General features: G+C 35.3%; 2 protein-coding genes across 7 annotated transcripts in view; one reads left to right on the forward strand and one right to left on the reverse strand.

Annotated features, from left to right (window-relative positions):
- The window catches only part of LOC131439117 (synaptobrevin), a 57,312-nt gene extending 50,406 nt beyond the window's left edge, over positions 1-6,906 (reverse strand). The window contains exon 1 of one of the 3 annotated variants that reach the window (XM_058609741.1): positions 6,731-6,906. The gene's annotated coding sequence lies outside the window, so the exon portion shown is untranslated. The remainder of the gene's footprint in view (positions 1-6,730) is intronic. The other 2 variants (XM_058609743.1, XM_058609742.1) reach the window with 2 other exon arrangements.
- Positions 1-20,800, forward strand: part of LOC131439116 (chondroitin sulfate N-acetylgalactosaminyltransferase 1) — a 134,209-nt gene that overhangs the window by 105,626 nt on the left and 7,783 nt on the right. For all 4 annotated transcript variants that reach the window (XM_058609737.1, XM_058609738.1, XM_058609740.1 and 1 more), the window contains 2 exons: positions 16,205-17,466; positions 17,559-17,707. In XM_058609737.1, coding sequence (XP_058465720.1) covers positions 16,275-17,466; positions 17,559-17,707 — 1,341 coding nt within the window. In that variant the 5' untranslated portion in view covers positions 16,205-16,274. The remainder of the gene's footprint in view (positions 1-16,204; positions 17,467-17,558; positions 17,708-20,800) is intronic.

Genomic DNA, 20,800 nt, shown 5'->3' on the forward strand with positions numbered 1-20,800 from the left:
CTGCATACTTGGTTTAATCGAAATAAGAGCATGAGTGGTAAGCCAAATAACTGTAATTAAAACAAAGACTACAATTAATATTTAGAATGTAATATTTTTTGCATTGAATTTATTCTAAGTGGGTATTGAAAAAGGAATAAATTTCTTAAAACTAGTCAATACATTCTTCTACTCCGCATGTCTTATTAGCTTATAACCAAACAAACCAGAGATGCCAGGTAAAAAATCTACAGACAGGGTTGCAAAAGTCTGTAAATCCGAAAAGAATCTGCAGTCAGCAAGAATGTCATGCTGACAGTAGTTTCTCTTTAAAGTATGATACGCTAAACTGACCTGGCGAACAAAAAAAATAGCGGCATTTTCAAAAGTCTGTAAATTTTGACGAAAGTCTGTAAAAAACTCGTTTTTCAAAAGTCTGCGAAAGTATCCACAACAAAAAATGTCTGCAGCACTATATATGAAATCTGCAAATTTACAGACAAATCAGCAGATCTGGCATTTCTGAAACAAACTAACCGTCATTGAAACGATCGAACTTTGATTCAAAAAAATTTTCTATTGAATGAGGTTGAATTTTATCCGGAACCGACTTCCAGAATAATGAAAGATAAAATTGTCTAACCTTCATATAGTGTACGACACAAAAAAGTACGAAATTTTCGAAGCAGATTGAAAATTATTTGAACTTGTAGGCCTGGCTATTTGCTGTCCAGAAAAACTTACGTCAACTGCAACAGTCTCCGGATTCCGCTTCCGGAAATAATTATCCAAAATGTCCACTATAAAACTTGCCTCGATTTCTCGTGAAATGTTAATGAGAAAGGTTAAGGGATTAACACGGGTTTTGAACGTGAATACGTCTTACTTTACCATGGGGCGCCTTTTCAAAACATCCTGTGGAAGAATGGGTATAACTTAAAAATATGATCAGCAATTTATGATAAAGCTTTCGATAGTGTTCGATAACCATAAATAACTCAAAAATATAGTTTTTTTTCATACTTTTCGAAACAATGAGCAAAACTCATCACGCGTGTTTGCCTTTTTCGCATTCGGAGGTCGGTTTTGAGGTAGTCTCATTCCCTATGTTCAACGAATTTGAAAACTAAATTTTGGATCGATTCAGGAATTCGACTTCCAAATTTTGGAGAAAAAAAAACTCAAAATATAAATTCTAAATCTGAATTGCGAAACTTCCTGAAATCAGAACCTGAATACTAAAACTGAATTCGGTTCTGGATTTTGAAATTGACTTCAGGTTCGAAATTCGTGTTCAAAATTCAGTTCTAGAATTAAATTTTGAACCTTCTAAAAAATTCATAAATGAATTTGGATCCAGTATCAGGTTTCAATTCAGTTCCTATTCAGATTCTGCTGTACATAAATGAATGGTAGCAAAAAGTTCAGTTGTGAACATCGATTAAATTTCACAAATCGGTTCTTTATAGAGCCATTAAAATATTCCCCAAGTGCCAGGTCTTCGTCTACTGAGCATGTAAAGCATGTTTTTTCAAAGAAGAGCGAATCTTACAAAAGTCAACAAATCGAGTTTCTCTCACCTACCAATAAATGGTTCAAAATCCTAAAATTTTGCCTAAAAATTCGGATTCTACCAAAATCTCAATCTTATTAATACTAAGAACTATGAAGGGCGAAACTGTCATTCAATTTGTTTACGTAAGTTTCGCCCTCCGGGTTCCATGCCAACAAACTGGGCGATACTTCAATTGCTAGTAAGGAAGGACGAAACTGTTTATTTTCTTTATTTTAGATGGTTTCCGAAGCTTCTACTGCTGGAAATAGTAAATGAGACGATAAAATTACCCGCAGATTTGTCTTAGTCGCGAACGAACGAACCAATTTCACGAAAAATGCGCAATGACTGAACTTCATAATTCACACAAGAAGCATATAAGTAAACGATTCGAAAAAGGGCGAAACTCTTTTTATATTGATTTATTCAGTGGATATAGGAGGAAAGTGGTTGAATTTGCATGCCTTGAACGTTCATGGACTAATCAAAAAGTGTTCTGAGAATATACGATAATTTCTAAATAGGTTTTGAAACCAAAGTCGAAACATTCATCGCCGTTTTTCTCCGTTTGCTGTCAATGTTAGATTCGCCCTTCTTTGGAAAACAGCTGATAAAACATTGTGTGTTGTATTGTTTCACACTCATTTGCTCAGCGTTATTTGTGTGGTAGAAAGTTTGTCGTCAAAAAGTCCTACTTCAGTATATATTCTGGGAGCGAAACAGTAAAAGTTCAACCTTACAAACAATCAACTAATACGAACGATTATTAAAATTCGGAAGTGTGAAAGAAACATGTCAATTTCACGCGTATTTACGTCCCCCAGTTTTGTCCCTGAGATTACTCTTTTTTTTTTGTTCACCAAACCAACAATGGGAGCGCCAAATCTTCCTAGGGACGCCACTGCAATGAGATGCGCACAAATATGTATCGCGCACTATTACCCGGTAATAGGGAATAGGAAAGGTTGTAAATCTGAATCATCAGGCTGCGATTTAAAAAAGTAGTAATAACATTTGTGAGATTCAACAGACTTTGCGCTCGATTGTATGGTTAGTGCTACGAACATGCAACTATGCGTTGAACCACCAATCCGGTAGAAAAATGTCCCGATTTATTCATGTTATTGAGCTCTTCTTTCAAGTCTCTTTCTTTTGATAGATATATATCCACCTTTTTTTAGTGAATAATCCGAAGAATCCACCCAAAAACGTCCACAAATACAACTACAGAGCAGTTCGAACATTAGAACTAGCACAGTTCAGGTATTCCAAATAAGAGCAACATATGGCGTATGTTTACTTTTTCTTCCATGTAAACAATTACTGAATAGATAAATGTTTGAAATACAATGGAAACGATTTTCTCTGACCAAGTCAACAGAAGACAAGGGCAAACCTATATTTTCTTAGCAAAACAAATTCAGAATGAAGAGGGTATTTAAGAAGACTGGTAAGGCAGCTGGGAACATGCAGGAGTTCAAAAAAAATTGGGCTCAAGCGCCCAAAAAATGCGATGCAACACTTATCAGGAACTTGATGAAGAGCGTTCGATCAAAAGTTCGAAAATTCGTGAATTTTCATCCGGTTTTCATTATGCTCAAGTTTAACTCGTACAATAAAAGATCAATTTTTAGTTTGAATAAATTATCATTTTTTGTCATAATTTGAAAGAAAAATTTTCTTATACGCTGTTCAATCTTTGTGTTGTTCACCAGGAGAGAAGGATGCCATTGTTATATTCAACAAATAATTCTATTTAGTAATCAAGCTACCTGTAACGGGTTAAATAAATGACAAAACAAAAACAAGCTACCTGTAGCTTATCGATGATTGGGCTCTGCAGATAGTAAGCAATGAGTGAGAACATTATTCAAGACGTAACGCCGTCGATTACACGATATCCATCACACAAAGCTTTTATTCATCGCATTGTTAATGGTAGAAATGTAAGCCAATATAGTTATAAGTCATTGATCGCAGTAATAATCCCCCTCGGCCAGAGTAGCCCATAAAGGGAAAAAAGGCGGATGGGTAATGTCAGAGACATAACTGGATGTCGTGAATACGAAAACAACTGACATATTCCTCAACACTTCCGAATATCAATTAGTTGATCAATTGTATGAATTATGCAAGCATTCCCCTTTTGCACATTTTTCGCAAAAACAAAGAAGGCTTCACTTTTGTTGAGAGGCTTGTATCTACCTGATTTCGTTTGTAGCTTTTTCACTAATGGGCGGTCCTAACGGCTATAAAAATAGCCGCATACAGAATTTTAATGTCGATTTTTTCATTTCGGATTTGCATAATTTATTGATAGAAACTATCAATATGCTGTAGGGATTCGTTTCTAGCATTCATAAGGGTCAAATTGCGTAATTCTCTTCAACATTAAACTCTGGAAAATTTTTCGCCAAAAACAAAGAAGGCTTCACTTGATCTCGATTACTGTGAATTTCACACAGCGAAAAGTGCACAAATATAACCAAACTGTTCTAGATTTGCACTAAACTGAGGATATTTCCTTTCGATTTGCGAACAACAAATCCTAATAGTTCTTAAGAAAACTTTTAGAGCCATTAGAACGGCTGATTTTGTGTAATGCTCTCCACCGTTGTTTTTTCACCAATGCTAATGACTGGCAGCTGTGACGTAATCGCTTTTGTCGAAAGCGAAACTAGTTATGCAGAAGACACAAAACACATCTGCTCGCAGTGGCGATAGAATCCAAACTGATTCAATTTTTGTTGAGAGGCTTGTTTTTACCTCTTTTCGTTTGTAGCTTTTTCACTAATGGGCGGTCCTAACGGCTATAAAAACAGTCGCATTCAGAATTTTAATGTTGATTATTTCATTTCGGATTTGCATAAATTATTGAAATCAACTATCAATATGCTGTAGGGATTCGTTTCTAGCATTCAGAAGTACCAAATTGAGGAACTCACTACGATATTCACCACTTTTCGGAACATTTTTCATTCAACACTTGTTGTACAGCAGCAGATATTTTGTTCTCTTTCTCAGAACGCTTTATGATTGGCTGGTGTTGACATGGGTCAAATGAAACAGGTTTTTCAATAGTATACTATTGAAATACTTCAATGCTTTCGATTCTATTGGTAGTTAGATTATATAAATCCTTTCACAGATCACTGAGCTATGAGCTTTCAAAATACGAGAAAGGCAAACGCGCCTTATGAATTATCCTCTTTGATACTCGTTTATACCAAACATTTCAGAAAAGTTTAATTTTGAATTATTTGAGATTATGTCACACAACTGAAAATTTTATCATAAAATTGTGATCATATTCCCGATGGCATGTAGCAATAATTATCTTGATTCGTTAGATACAACAAGAGATATTCACGATCAAAAACTTATCACTCTCTCAGAGGGTAAATTTTGAAAAGGCACCCCATAGTAAAGTAAGTCGTATTCACGACAAAAAAGTCATTGATCGCAGTAATAATGTTGCGAATCAGTTTCCAATTGACTGAGTTGTGGGTGTTTGAAAAATTGAACACTGCGAATTCTAGAATTTCATGAACCCTCTAAATCAAAATCGATTGTTAGAAAAAATCCACTTTCTCAGATCCACCGGATTTCAACCTCGAATGCTTTGCCTATATCGATCGATACTCTGTTCTGCTTATATAAATGACACACCACAAAACAAACTGGTAGATAGATGTATTACCCAACTAACCGAAATGAAGTCACGTCCGCCTCGATAGGGTAATTTCCGTTCAATCAATATGGGCTTTCCCTTTTCTGATAGAAGAAGGGAAAGCTGTCTTAGACGCGGGCAGAAGAAATTTCTCATTACGAAATAAGGCCGACATAATCGTTCGGTCCAGCATTATCATTCAGTTCGATGCTAACAGCCACCCAGGAAAATCGTAAAATGTACCAAAATCCCACACAAGGGATAACTAGTCTACGCCTAACAATCGATTCGTTCATTCACACGAAAGCAGACCGGTTTCAGCGTGTCTTCCAATTAAATTTTACTCAAACTCTTCTAAAAAATTCAAGCTCATTCCCATTCGAGCAACATTCAAGTTGATGAAATGATGGACTAACTTAGGATTTAGGACATCAGAAAGGCAAAAAGGATGAATGAAAAACTTTCACAGCGAGAAGTCGAACTGGTGGTGCCAACGAAGAAGACGCTTAACATAGGAAAACAACCCCACGGCGGGTCATAAACCACCCGCTCCAAGCTAACCGCCCGTTCCGTTCCGGGATATAAATAATGATGAATTTTGTCTTAATGAAGTTGCTCCTTCGACGAAGATCGAGTGCAATTAGGCTTTTCACTTTTTACCACCATCGTCATCCTGCTGGGACTTCATTCGGTTCCGGAGGAGTGAAGCTAAAGTGAACTTTGATTATGAGTCTTGCGTTTGTTTTTTCGGTTTCCATAGAACCCGACAACGGTACGGCACGGTTCGGTTCGGTTTCAGTAAAGAATGATGTTTTGTTTTTCTTTGATTGCTTTTTCGCCAATAAACCGGAGAAATTGCTTTCACTCTCGAAGATAATCAGGCAAGTTCCTATTGCTCAAACTTTTAATTTGCTTCTAGAAAGTTGATGTTGAAACTGTCAAATATCCTATCGAAGCAATCGGTGTGTTTTGGAGGAGTCTTCACCAAGAAATTTATGCTTACAGTTCACCGATCATGACCTTGAGAAACGTAAAACCGAAACAATCAAACAGTATAGGAAAGCATCAAACATAAATGTTTCCCCCGCAGGACGAGCGATAACAGTTTTAGAACCATTAAGCAAACCGAAATCAATTAGCGTTGAACTGAGACCGAGCCTAATGACGATTGAGTCATCTTTCAGACCCGACTGCTGTCTAACTAGTGTCTTCTTTTTCAATGCAAGAAATAGCGAAACAAAACTCACATTCCGATGAAGGAAACCGACAAAAAGAAATCAACATAAGGCAACCTGTTGCACTTCCCTCTGCCTGCCTGCTGTTATCACACCACTATTGCAGAACACTTCATCAAGGGAATATTACAGCAATTCCACACAAAACGATGCGCAAGATAAAACGGTATTTCTGACACGTAAAAACATTTGATGACAATATGACTCAACCTTTGGCAGACTGGAAAATTCCAAACTGAAGAAAAACCGAACCAGCTGGTTCGAAACTAGATTATAACTGCACAAACTTACCACAACGACTCGGGGTAGCAAAATGCAACTGGTTCTGGTTCTGTCGGGACGAAAATTCCGATCTGGAGGATAGTTTTCCAAATTTTTAACACTCGCAGCAAACTACTTTTACTTATGCGGTGGCACAGGAGGAGTCACTCTTCTGTCATTCGTGAGACTAATCGGTTTTCTGTTTGCTTTTGACACAGCTGTCAGTGTTGGAATCGCAACGATGCGCAGCTCGAACCGATTTCGAATCGGTTTAGTAGATCTGCCTGCGCATTTTGCGCCTGCAGGGTGATTTTATATGCTTCACGCGTGATGATATTCAGGAGTGCCAGAACAAACTTAATATTGTCACATTTTCACTCTGCAGAGGAATTTCAGATTGGCACAATGTTTTTTCAGCAAGAGCTGTCAAATCGGTAGGAAAATTTTTAACTACTTCATATTTTTAACGATTTCCCATAAAAACGAGCAAATTCATTTAAAAAATCATAGTAGAAGTGGAAGAAAAAGTTTTTACTTTAAGGTGATAATGTTGATCTTAATTTATTGTGCGAAAAATAACGTTTAATTAGAATTGAGCATTATACTTGGTTCAATACCATTTTTCAAATGCCCGGAAATAACAAATAAAATATCTATAAATGGTACTCGATCGCCAAACATTCTTGTAATCGAGAAATCATTATTGCACTGGTTTCTGTTTAAAAAAATGCTGGTCCGAAAAAACCTAACCTTACACAATTTCACACAATTCTGAAAATATTCTATGTTTAATCGTATTTTACACTAAAAAGTAGTAGTAATCATGTCGAAATCGATTTTCTTCTACTCCGAGTTTGTTTCCATTGCTGATATCTATTAGTACTATTGAATAAAAAAAAATCATTGCAAATCACTACTGCAGATATATAAATTTTCGGAAGAATCCTCATTTTCTTGGTTACATTATTCGTTGGCAGGTGTCGCTACCGGTAATTCAGCTTTGCGACAATGTGCCAATCGACTAAATGCAGAAAAAATATTGTAAAAATAGAGAAAATCGAGGTGAATCAAGCGTTTTTTTTTTCGTTCACATAGTGACAATAACAATTCTGATTATTTCGGTTTAAGATAACACCCAATGTTATTTTAAATCGAGATTTGAAATAACTGTTTTTGTTCAACGGATAACTAATCGTATATTGTTGATGTAAATATAATCATATGCATTTATTTATGTTCTGAAAATTCAGTACAATGACAATTACAGCCGGAATTCACTTGTTGGAGTGTTCGTTTATTAGGTATTCGTTAGTGGGAACATGATCCAATTAAAAAGCACTGCTATGTCGAAATCTATTAAAAAAAATTATATTGATGTTTGAACGTCATTATAACGAAGGGGTCAACAAATCTGTTTCGGGATTATTATGAGGGAAAGTGATCTAACATTTCAAATTAACTTTATTGTTATAACATATAAATAGTTTATATGACTTTAATAACGATTATATGTTGCGTTTCTTCCATTCATTTTCAATCAATTTGCTACGCAAGCAGACGAGTTTGTTGTGTTAATGAAGATCGTCATTTAAATATTCGATTATCCATTATCCAATTATACATTCATTTTTTTGTTAGACACAGCGTGGTATCGACGACACGACCAGGCACTCCGAAGGAAAATCGGAATAAAATGTGTTCGTGAGCGATTTACCGCCAATTACCGCAAATATAGCGACCCCTTGTAAATGATAAAAATTAAATTCTTAAGCAACACTGTTCTAGTTGCTACAACATAGTTACCAAGGTACCCTAGAAATAAAAATAAACAAATAAATTGAGAAAGTTCGTCTGAATTCGAATATCGCAAGATTCCTTCTGGGAAGTTTTGAAGATTGTTTAAAATATTTCTCATAACCGATTTATAATTTCAGTTTGACCAGATGGTGGTGTTTTGGAAGAGCCTTCAGGCTTTTTAATCGAGTAAGCTTTCAAATATGAATCTCCAGAAAATATACGAAATCTAGCTGTGTTTATACCAGATTTCGCTGTGGAGCTCTACATAAACTTCGACTGCGAACTTCACTATCAATTAATTAATTGTTCCCTGATAAGCAATTAAGAGAGCGTGTATAAAACAGCCCAAGAATACGGCCGGTTACTCACTCAAATTGTTATCTGTTCATAGAATAAATATCGATTCTACTATGACACGACCGACCGCAGTAAAATGCCTTTTCTTTTTTTTCAATGAAAAACTAAAAATAGTTGTTGTATTTTACTTTACATCTCGTTCAGGGATGTTCTGTTTGTACAAGTACCGAGTGTTTGAATACGGGTGGATTATCTTAAGTATGACTCGCAAAGTTTTTAATTCTGTCATATCAAAAATACTTCTTCACTAAGAATCTGGGTGAAGTTAATCTAAGTCGTCTTAATCGTTTTAATTTTTCGTCATATTTTCCCTGTATGAGTTTTTATTGATATTTTGTCGAATTGGTAATTATATTCGATAGTATCAATTTCGAATGTAGGGAAGAAAAAGATGCTTTGATTACACCCAAATTGGAGCGAACATAGTCACAGCTACACTACACCGGTGCAGCGCTAAAAACAAAAAAAACGGCATTATATTTCCTCTCCTTTTGATCCTTTTTCTATCTTGACGGCTGTCCACAAACTTGGATTTCTAAGCATAGTCGCATAAGCAAACGATTTTGCAGCCGTTTTTACAAAAATCGTTAGATGGAATATAAGCTAACCATTTAAATTAAACCCAGGGGACGGGTATAGCGTGATGGGTAAGTCGATGCCCTTTCACGCAGCCCACCTGGGTTCGATTCCCAACCCCGCACATAGGGTCAGAAAATTTTTCTGCCCCGAAGAGGCGAATGACCTTAAGGTTAAAACCTCTATAATCGAAACAAAAAAAAAAAAATTAAACCCATAATACATTTATAATTGCAATTTCGTCTTCTTCCTTTGCGACATACAATAGAACCATGGTGAAATACTTATTGATTTGTTTTGTTCTATTTAGTTTTTTTCAATTGAACAACAAACGTAACCAAGGATATTGTTATTCTAGAATCAACAGTTTATCAACCCGGGTTGCCAGTTCCAAACATATTTACCAAAATCTTATTTTGACATTACGAGTTACTGAGGGGTAGTTAAATTTACGATACAGTTTTAAAAGCGAGTGGCAGGTCGTGTCGTCGGTGGTATGCTTACGCTTAGTCGACTTGCTTCCCGGGTTGATCCATTTCCTAGGTTAAAATATTGGATTCGACAAAATGAAGTTCAAATTTAATTAATCCTTAATTTAATGAACGAAAAGGAATATTTATTGTGCTACTTAAGGATATATTTGTTTTTAGAATCGTGAACGTTTGCCAGCTAATTTACAGAAAATTATCAAATAATCTGTGCCGATTGTTATGCTGACAATGACAATTCAGATTTTTCTGGTTTAATTGAAACAATGTTTTTTTATACAACCATTTGTTTGCAACTACCATACTCCAATTTGAAGTTAGCATGCTTTGTTTGAATCTGCGATATCTCTGTTTGAAAGAACTATTTATAGGTTCCAGGAGAAACTATTCGTTTTGTTGATTTGAACAACTGAGATTTTACTGCATTCTTGTTTTGGATCTGGATCTGGATTCGGCAACTGAGGTTGGGTTATAGAACCAAAACCTAAAACTAAATTCAGAACCTAGATTCTGGTCCATCTGAATTTTGAACTTAACTTCAGGTTTGAGATCCAGATTACGGGTTCAAAAATTAAAACAATGACGCGGGAACAGAATCATAATTCTGAATTCTAGAACTGGTTTCAAGAGTAGATTTTGGAACTGAATAAAGTGTTTGAAGTCCGAATTATGATTTAGGATTTTAACTTCAGAATTCTTAAATAAAATTCAGGATATGAGTTTTAGATATAGATTCGGGAACAAATTGTTAGATCTTAATTCCAAACCTGAATTTTCTACTTGATTTCTGAAGCAGATTTTAATTCTTGCATTCGGTTTTATTATTTAATTTCTGAATTCAGTTTCAGAATTCAGTTCCTGAGTTTCGTTTCAGAATTGATTTAAAGAATTCTGAACCAGACCCAGCATGCTGGAGCTAAATTCTGAACTTGGATACTGTAACTAGAAACTTACTTTCCACTATTCAATTCATTTTAGTCCTTCGATTTATTTCCAGAACTATGAAACTGCACAATTTTTTTATAATCCAGGTTTCGAATAAAATTCTTGAACTGAACTCAGAACTTGAATTTATTTCAGAGTTCAGTTCAAGAACTTCATTCGGTGCTTGTATTATGAAAATGTTTCATAAATCAAGGAGTGAGCTGAAATCATTACCTGGATTCTGAACCAAATTTTGTAACTTTGTGCAGAGCTCTGATCTTAGTGTAGATAAATAAATGAAGACAAAAAGCATTTAGCAGTTGTAAACATCGGATAAATTCCGCAAACCGGTCCTAAATGATTGTGTGATTTGGCTCTACTGATTATATAAATTCACAAAAAATCTACCATCACATTCAATGATGTAATGAAAGTCGCAGCTAGCTCCTATCCGGAAAATCGGTTTGCCAATTAAATTCCACTACATGCTAGCTTTTTTATGGTTTTCATAAACCAGTTAAAATAAAAGACCGAAATAATCGAATCAAAAAGTAGTTAGAGTAAAGTGATTTTTATTTGTGAAATGTAAATTTGTTAATGAATTTCGACCATAATGTTTACAGAAATCTTTGAAATTTTGCTATTATAAATAGAGTAAAAATTTCAAAACCGGACGGAGTAGAAAACTACATTTTCATTTACTATCACACACAGAAAAATCCTGTTCGTTTAAAGCAAGTTTGTTGTCACCAAACAATTTTTTGGAATTACCCGGAATTCATCTATTTAGTTTCACAATATATTTTTTGAGTATATCGTATTCATCGAAGTGGATATTTACGTTTTCACGAAATAAGCTAGCTATCCATAAATATTATTCTTTCGAAATAGATCGTTACCCGTATCTCATTTTCTCATATGCGAAACTGGCATCCCTGACAATAATACCATATAAATGATGATTGCGCCCGGCGGATATGCAACGATCAGTCCAACGTTGTTTTACGTTAATTTTCCTTACACAATTTCTTTAACGATTTTTGGTGGTGTTATTTAAATCAATTACTATTGAACTCTATGCATTTAAAAGCAAGCGATAACAACTTTGACTAATTATTTCTTGGTACGAGTTTAATCGATTTTTTTAGGTGATTTTCTCGGAATAGACCTAGGCTGTGAACCATTTCGCGGTTAAATTTAACTTTTGGTTAAAATTTGACACTTGAGCGGTTATTTTGTGTCGAGTAGTTAAATTAAACTAAAACTGCGTCCCATTTCAAAGTCTGACGGATGGAAAGTTATTTGGGTTTATTTTGCACTGGAAATAATTTTAACTAATGAATTGATGGAATTATCTTTGCAAGATTTTTTTCAGTGTCGGAAAATAACTATCGATTTATCAAAAAATAACCATGCTTTCGAGCAGGGTTATTTTTTTCGATAAAAGAGGTTTTAACCATAGGATCACTCTGGCCTCTGCAGGTCAGGAAAACTCTCTGACCCTATGTGCGGGAGAAAGCGAGTTAAGAGTTTGCATCGTTATTTTATTGACGGTTTGAAATTTCTGACACTCATTACTCTGTAATTGCCGAACCGTAAGTCTTCTTCTTTCTTTTGGTTGTCATCACCTCACTTGAGATGACACCGATTTGGGACATAAAGACAAGATGACAAAATGAAAAATGGAAATTGAAGTGTCGGTTCTACATGTTTCATTGTCACTACCATTTACATTGTCCAACAAAGTAATTTTTCTAGTTCTTCTTCCCAGGTAACATTTTTAATATTAATAAATACTTTAAGCTGTCTTCAATGTTACATAATAAATCTTGCAATAAAACTTTAAACTCCACGAAAACCTACTGAAAACCTCTATAAGAGCATGTTCCTGCCAAGTGGACCATTCTTCATAAGGTTTATAAATCAAAATGAAGAATCAGTATAAACCTGTTTTAAAAGTCCAAATTAAAGAAAATTTTGAAACCAGCTTTACGATCAACATTAAATTTATTTGGATGGAATGAATTCCGCTATGAACAAACTGACGTTTTGATAATATTTTTCTTGACTATGTGTGTGTCATGTCTGCTTTGAATGCAATCAGTATGAATATATTACATTTTTTTACGAGTTTGAGTCTGTTTCCGAACGTAAAAACTTTATGCGCTTTTATTTTTATCGTGAATGTAAGGATAAAAATAAGAATTATAACTAATCGCCTTGAAATAAATGCGGTTTTTGCGAAAGTCTTCATGATTTATTAAAATTATTTTTTGGGATCCATCGTCATTTTTGTATAAAACTATTTCGTGGCGTTAAAACTTATGCATACATTCTGAAAACGAATTATGAAAGTCCATCATATTTCTTCGTTTTTGCATTTCGAAGTTTATTTGATGTCAATAAATGCTACGGTATAGAACATCATAATGGCGGCCATGAAATTTCCTTTAATGCAAATTACACTTAACCTAAGAAGCAATAAATCAAATAGTCTACAACTAATGTGTCTTAAATGTACTTTAGAACCCTCAAATTTGCTCTGAGTGAAATTGTCATCCAACGAACACGCACACACACAAAACTAGATTTATGAAAGAATTTAACTGACAATAATGTTTTAAAAAAAATGTTTGAAAGCAATATTAAGAGTGTTTGCATGGTTTAATTCTAGTACAAATTGTTTTATTTTTAGTTCTGTTGTTAGTGTAGGTAAAGGGTTTTATAGAAGCTTTGAAAACCATGATATTACTGGTTAAAAGAGACACTTATTATAGTTGTCATAAAACAGGTAGTGATTGAAAAATCCATTACAAATCTCCTATAAGTTATAATCAAAACCATAAGGCATTCGAATTGTTACTTGGGTTACGTCCTCTGCGTTGCAATTATTATACCACTTGATATCATTTTATTTTCAGTGCAAAATAAACCAAAATACGCACTTAAAACAGATTCTCGAGCTCACCACATTGAAATGCCGAATTAGATCGACAACAGAAACATTTTACTGATTGTTCGGTGATCCACATTGTGGTATCCTGAATTATGTGATATCCACATTGAGTATGATTGGGTTAGCGTGTAGCAGTGGGTGACAGTGCGGAATAACGGTGGCATGCGTTGAGTCAAAGGCCGCGAACGAGTGTCTAGAACAGAGATGCCATTTATACAGATTTATCTGTGTTATACAGATTTTTACATGCTCATACAGATTTAATACAGATTACAGATTTTATACAGATATCCTCAATTTACTACAGATTTATTCAGATCTCACAAAAAGTAAGAAAGAAAAAAATAAAACTTTTCTGTCTGAGCTATCTTTCAGAATTTGATTCCATTGACGAGATAAAAGTCTGTCAATCAATGGACAAATCACAAATTGTTATGGAAAACTGTTGTGAAATCCATTTGTATTATAATTTGAAAACAATTTGAACTAATATTCAAGGAAGTAATGGCATCATGAAACTTTACCGTCAAACTGAGAGCTGTATGACCCGACTTGACGTTGCATATTGGGTGTTGAAATTTTATGTCAAATAATGAAGTCAACAATTTCAAACTAGATAAATATCTTGGTTGATTTTTCAGAAAGCCATAACAGCAAATGACAGTTTCTCTTTGTTCACTTTCTCTTCTATTAATTACCAAGCGGTTTAAACGTTTATCACTTAACTCTTTGCATAGAATGATGCCCGAAACATTCGACTTTCAAACAACTGTGAAATCCAAAAAAATCTTTTTAATCACATCACAATATTCGAAAGAGAGAGTAAACAAAAATAACTGTCACTTGCTCTTACGGCCTTCTGCAAAATCAATTTATGGAATTACAATTCAATTGTTGTGGATAAAAAAAATAAAAAATAAACTGAAATTTCGTCGTTGAATATTCTTGTGAGCGCGGCAATGACTGATTGAGTCTACCATTTTACAACCACGTTATATTGGAATAACATCTTTGGCATCATTTTGTGGAATTTCATTAATTTATTAGTGAATACAGATTAATACAGATTTTTTTATACAAAGCAATACAGATTTTCCATGAAAATATCTGGCATCTCTGGTCTAGAATACAAGTGGATATCTGCGGAAAGGAGAATATCACACACATGCTCTTTTCGTTAACGTGATATTCTGATATCTCGGAGAGTGCGTTTTAGCCGAATTGTTGAACTTATCAGAAATCAACAAATATACCGAAATCAGCGGATTCATTTGCCGAGATTTTGAACAATGACTTAGCTGACTTGCTGAAACTCGTTGAGACATCTTGACAGTTAACAGTTTGTCGAGATTATCAGTAATTATACATTTGGCAGAGAGGATTACCGAGCACTCGGCTGTTTAAATCTTGGCATTTTTTGCCAAAAGTTTAGAAATTGAATAAAAGTTTGTAACTTTTCATCCGCAAACTTTGAAATGAGCCGCAGTTTCAGTTAAATTTAACTACTTGATAAAAACATACTGCTCGACTGTCAAATTTTAACCAAACAGAATAGTTCTAAAAATGACCCACGGCCTAGAAAATCATGTAACCTTTCATAAGAACCATAGTCGGTGGTGATTAGTTAAGCCAGTCACATTTTTTGATCTCAAAGAACTTCGATCCTCGGTTGGAAAGACGGTTTTCACAGTGATTATCTAGCCTTTCTGTATGTGAAAGGCAGTAAAAGGGCTGCTTAATATGCTGCTCATGAGCTTTGAAATTTGCTTTAGCCTTTTTATCCGGTTATCTCCTTTTTTTTTTTGATACCAGATATCGTTTTTTTATTTAATTTCTGAGAAAATTTTGAGAAAACATGTTGACCTAAAACTTGCAGTTTTCCGGACACAAACAACTCCAGTTGACAGTTGCCTAATTTTTACTGTTAACATATTAATCTTTATCTGGCAGGCGATCTGTGGATGTGTGATGATTAACTAGCCTTACATATCTGATTCCATCGACAGACGACGAACCATTTGAAACGAAGCCATTTTGATTTTCGACATGATACAAATATCAACGTTATTATTAATTATAAAAAAATTTGAAAGTCGAAACTGGAAATTCTTGTCATTTCTTTATCCAAAAGAATCCAAAATTTCGACGAATTTTTTACCAAATCTGAAATAAGATAAGATGTTAAAACTACTGTACATAGATGCTCATGAAATAATAAACTTGAACAGAGTTTAGGTGAACATTGTTACAATTTTTAATCGAGAATAATTTTTAATAGCATTCGATTAAAAAATCCGAAAACAACAGAAAAAAATAATCTAAAATTTATTTTGCCGAATCTTTCGATTGTTTCTTGAATGTCACTAATCGACTGCTTGCTGTGGCCTCTCTCTCCTTCTATTTCAGACACTGATCATCCGACCGATGTCCACGCCAACCGTTAGTCGATGAACCTAGATTTGGCAGTTTGGACAGCATGGTTCGCATGGCAGGATCTAAGTTGTTGGCAAGACTGTTGTTGCTGATCTCTTCTGTGACGCTCATATCGCTGCTAGCACTAACCCGTTGCGGTCTTGGTGGTTTGATTGCTACAGAGAATGGCTACATCGGTGGTGTCAACGTTGCACCCGGAAGTGCACCGGCAGTCGCAGCCGAAGATGAAGAACTTGGCGGTAGTTCTGGCAACAGGGAATCGGCCGCAGCGTTGTCGAGTCGAAACGAGCACGATGAACAGCAAACGGGGTATTTACAGATGCTGCAGCAACGTGAAGAGGAAAACCTCAAGGAGGTTGCGAAACTTACGGCGGAGATCAAGGCACTTAAGTTGCAGATTTTACAGCTCAAAAACGGAGTGCAAGCCGCCGCAGCATCAGCATCGCAGGCTCAACAGGTTCCATCGGGAGAGTTGATAAATACCAGCAATGCGGTACTGAACTCTCCCCAAACACCAACCCTCCATGATTGTTCGGCCTTCATTCGACGGCAAGTCGGATCGGCCGAGGTCCTACATGGTCTTCCGTTGAACAACGAATACGAACTGATTCCGTTCAATCATTTTACGTTCAGTCGAGTCTACCCCATTGAATTGGGTCTCGGGAAGCGAGTGGTCGAGAAACCCATCGGCTATAAGCGCCGGGATATTTTGGGTGCGTTGAACAAAGCGATCGAAACGCTGAATCGTAACATTAGCACCTCTATGCTGAAGTACACACTCGATGACTTCACGGAGGGAATATACCGGAATGAACCTACGACCGGGACTCAGTACGAGCTGTACTTCCGGACAAAGGACGGAAGTAGGATGTCTTCCACGAGTGGACAACATCACGATCACGGCAACCACGGTACAACCAAGTTGATCGTGATGCGACCATTTGCTCCGCTGCAGACCATCCAAATGGAGGCCTTTCCCAAGCAGCAGGAAAAGGAACTAATCCATATCATACTGCCGTTATCGGGACGGACTTCCACCTTCCAGAGCTTCATGGATAAGTACGTGAAGATTGCCCTGAAGCACGATAAGCGAGTTCATCTGACGGTGGTGTACTTCGGTGAGGAGGGTCTTTCGGAGGCTCGATCTATCATGAGTCGTGTGATCGGTATGAAAAATTCTGGTGGAAATTCGTCCAACCTAAAACTGCTGGCCCTGAACGAAACGTTTTCCCGAGGTTAGTTACGCTACGCAACCGATACTTTCCGGATGGTTTCGGAGGAATTGATGAAATGTTTGTTTGTTTCATCCTATTTATCCATTTAACAGCAAAAGCCCTTCGAGTCGGTGCCGAGAAAGTATGGAGCAGCAATGTAAATAAAGAGAAGGATGTGCTCCTTTTCATGTGTGATGTAGATATAGTTTTTAGCGCAAAATTCTTAGATAGATGTCGCTGGAACACCAAACCAAACAAGAAGGTACGTAATTTGGTCTCGACTGTTGATGAGAAGTTGGAACTGGTAGAAGCAAACATAAATAAACATAACAATATTTAAGAGTATATAAAAAAAATTTAAAGGTTGAAAAACAAACCTGGCGTCATAGCTAAAATAATGACATAAATATTAACCATGGTTCTTTACCAAAAGATTATCTAATGTTAAGCTCTTTCTATCGAAAGGAAGTGATTGATTCAATAAGTTAGACATATACACTTTTATTTTATTGCTGAATCTCGGCAAAAAAACTGGGATTATCACAGTCTAGAGCAAGGGTCCCCAAACTATTTTGGGTGATGGACCCCTTTACTAAAATTAACTTAGGCCTCAGACCCCCATTCACAAATTCCTTTGATAATTAAATTTCTTGCGTTTTTAATATTGATGTAAAATACTTACCAATTTTCGCGGATGGTCAAATAAACACTACTTTTTTAGCATGAATATTTCAAATAACAACTTATATCAAACAATAGGGGATCGATTTCTAGAGCTCGTCGACCCCTATAGTCAGTTTTCGTTTACGTCGACCCCCGCAAAAAAGATATCGACCCAAAGGGGTCTATATCGACCACTTTGGGAACCCCTGGTTTAGGATATAGGAACATTTTTTTAGGGTAGGGGTGCGTTTGACCCCCTCTTCAAACTAATGAACAAAAACCAACAGTTTTGTTTTCTCGTTCATTTGATGTTTACATTAATACTCGAGTGAACTCAAAGTGAATATTGGTATTGACAGTTATCACAGAAAAGCGCCTTGTACTGCTGTTTGAAACTTCCGTAGATTTCAAAAATGTACAGTAGCTTCCTACCGCCAACGAAAAAAAAGTATTCTACTGCGGACAAAAATGTACTCTACTGCGGATGAAAAAGTACTTTACAGCTGCGGACGAAAATGTGTTCTACCGCTGTACTTTACGGTGTTTGCTCAGAAGGTGTGTAGTGAAAGGTTGATTGAATTAATCTTTCACATGCATAAGTATTATTTTTGCGTAAAGACGAACTATTTATCTATTTGAACAACTGATTATATTTTATTGAACTAGGAATTAGTTGATATTATTCTTTAATCTTTTTGAACGATGCAATTTGTTATCTGGTATCAAGATCTGTTTTTACATGAAGAATTGCATTTGCATGAGCCTGTCTTGTAAAATTTTTGTGTTGACTATATTTTATGTTTAGAATATCCCAGACTAATAAAAGATTAAAATGTATAGCTATAGAAATGCATTCATCTTACATAGGGTTGTTGTACTAAAAATCATTAAATTTATGGAGCTAGCACGTTATTTTGAGGATTACGCGACTATCAATCAACAAATTATGATGAAATCGTATGAAATATCTTTTTTTTCGGCTCTGAAAAATCAGATTACGGCATAATTGTGCATAATACTGGTGTTATTATCTTTACGAATGCATTCAGAATGCACCATATTTCAGATTATTGAGATACGGAGCTGAAATGAATGAAGGTACCGTTACCCTACTCAGGAAAAAAATCAAGTTTTCTGAAGCGGGCAATTTCATTTCATTTTTTCCTTGAATTTTTATTTCTAGTTATATCTTTATTTCAAACGTATGCATTTCTAAGGGATTCTTCAAAGAACTTTTTTAAGTCTCTTCAACGGAAACACAGAAGCCTTTTCCTGTAATCTAGCCTTGCATACAACATATTTAGGCTGTGTTTACAACCCAATAGGAGCTAGGTTTAATCAAATAAGGACAAAAAGAAATTTGATTTCCTCTTCGAACCATTTGTCGATGTTACTATCTTTAAATATGTATTTGTATTGAACGATCAGAATTGCTATCCAACTCTTTCCCAACTAAAAAAATCAAATGTCGAGTTTAAAGAAATCGTCAAGTATTTCGCTACGTTTAGAATTTCAGTGACTCGAAGTGGAAATCATTTTTCGTCAGAAAATTTTTTTTAGTAAATCCCAAGCAAAAGAATAATTCATCGTAAAATCTATAAAAGCTGCGTTGAATTTTAATTGATTCCGGTAAACATGAGGATAAAAATACAAATGGTAAACTTTTGTTTAGGATTCTAGCGATCATCATCAGCACAAATTAAATTTCGGATAATTACATCATACACTGAAATTGGAAAGCTAATAACGATTTCAGAAAGATATAGTCTTCGATATCTGAATATTTTCCATGTTTTGGGCAGTAAGCCTAATGTTTTTTCGAGCACACATAAATAAATCGATTTTGTGGGACCAACCAGGTTTTAATCCAAATCGACCAAAATAGCTACCAATCTCATGCATTTACAATTTTTATGTAAATGTCCTCAAACTCCAGTATGGAGTGATAAAAAATTCAGTATAAAATTATGAAGAAATGAGTCTCAGCTCAGCTCTACCGACCGATCGGTAAATGATACTTTTTACTGATTTTATTGTTGAGCTGTTCGAAAGTCAGCAATGTTTTACCGATTTTTTCTTTTTAGAGGAAGGTGGCCCAAACTGCATGTTATAACACAGTATAAAACTTTTTTTTAATACATATGATTGACGGTAGTACAAATAGAGTATAATGAATCTAACTATGGCGGTTTAAGTTACTATTCTAATTTGTTTCTTTAGTACTGTGTTTAATTATTGATTATATTTTATTGTGAACCGCACTCATTAATCCGTTAATTTGTTCCTAAAATAACAAAACCTTCTAACAGGCAGAGTTTCGAGTATTTCCATTCCGAGTGAGTTTTTCATTCATTTCGATCGAAATACTGATTGATTTTATTATTTTGTTCATATCACGGTTTGAATTATTTTACACGGATAAATATGTCATTTCGGAACTAGTATTTCAGTTTTATACGAAGTTAGCGAGAATCGATCAAACCATATCTTTCGCCCACTACTTTCCGGAACCAGTAAAGTAGAATTGAGTTTACTTGTTCATCAACTAACAAGTCCAGAAAACATGAATAATTTATTGAACTACAGGGTCCGACACTCGAAGTGTAACTAACTTCAGACCGCTCGCGCAGCTGACGCACGGGCATCAGCTCTCTAGAAATTTACTAATGAAAGTTCGGAGTTGTATTGTTTA

This window comes from Malaya genurostris, chromosome 3, assembly GCF_030247185.1.
Source record: "Malaya genurostris strain Urasoe2022 chromosome 3, Malgen_1.1, whole genome shotgun sequence".
In the NCBI taxonomy this organism is placed as follows: Eukaryota; Metazoa; Arthropoda; class Insecta; order Diptera; family Culicidae; genus Malaya; species Malaya genurostris.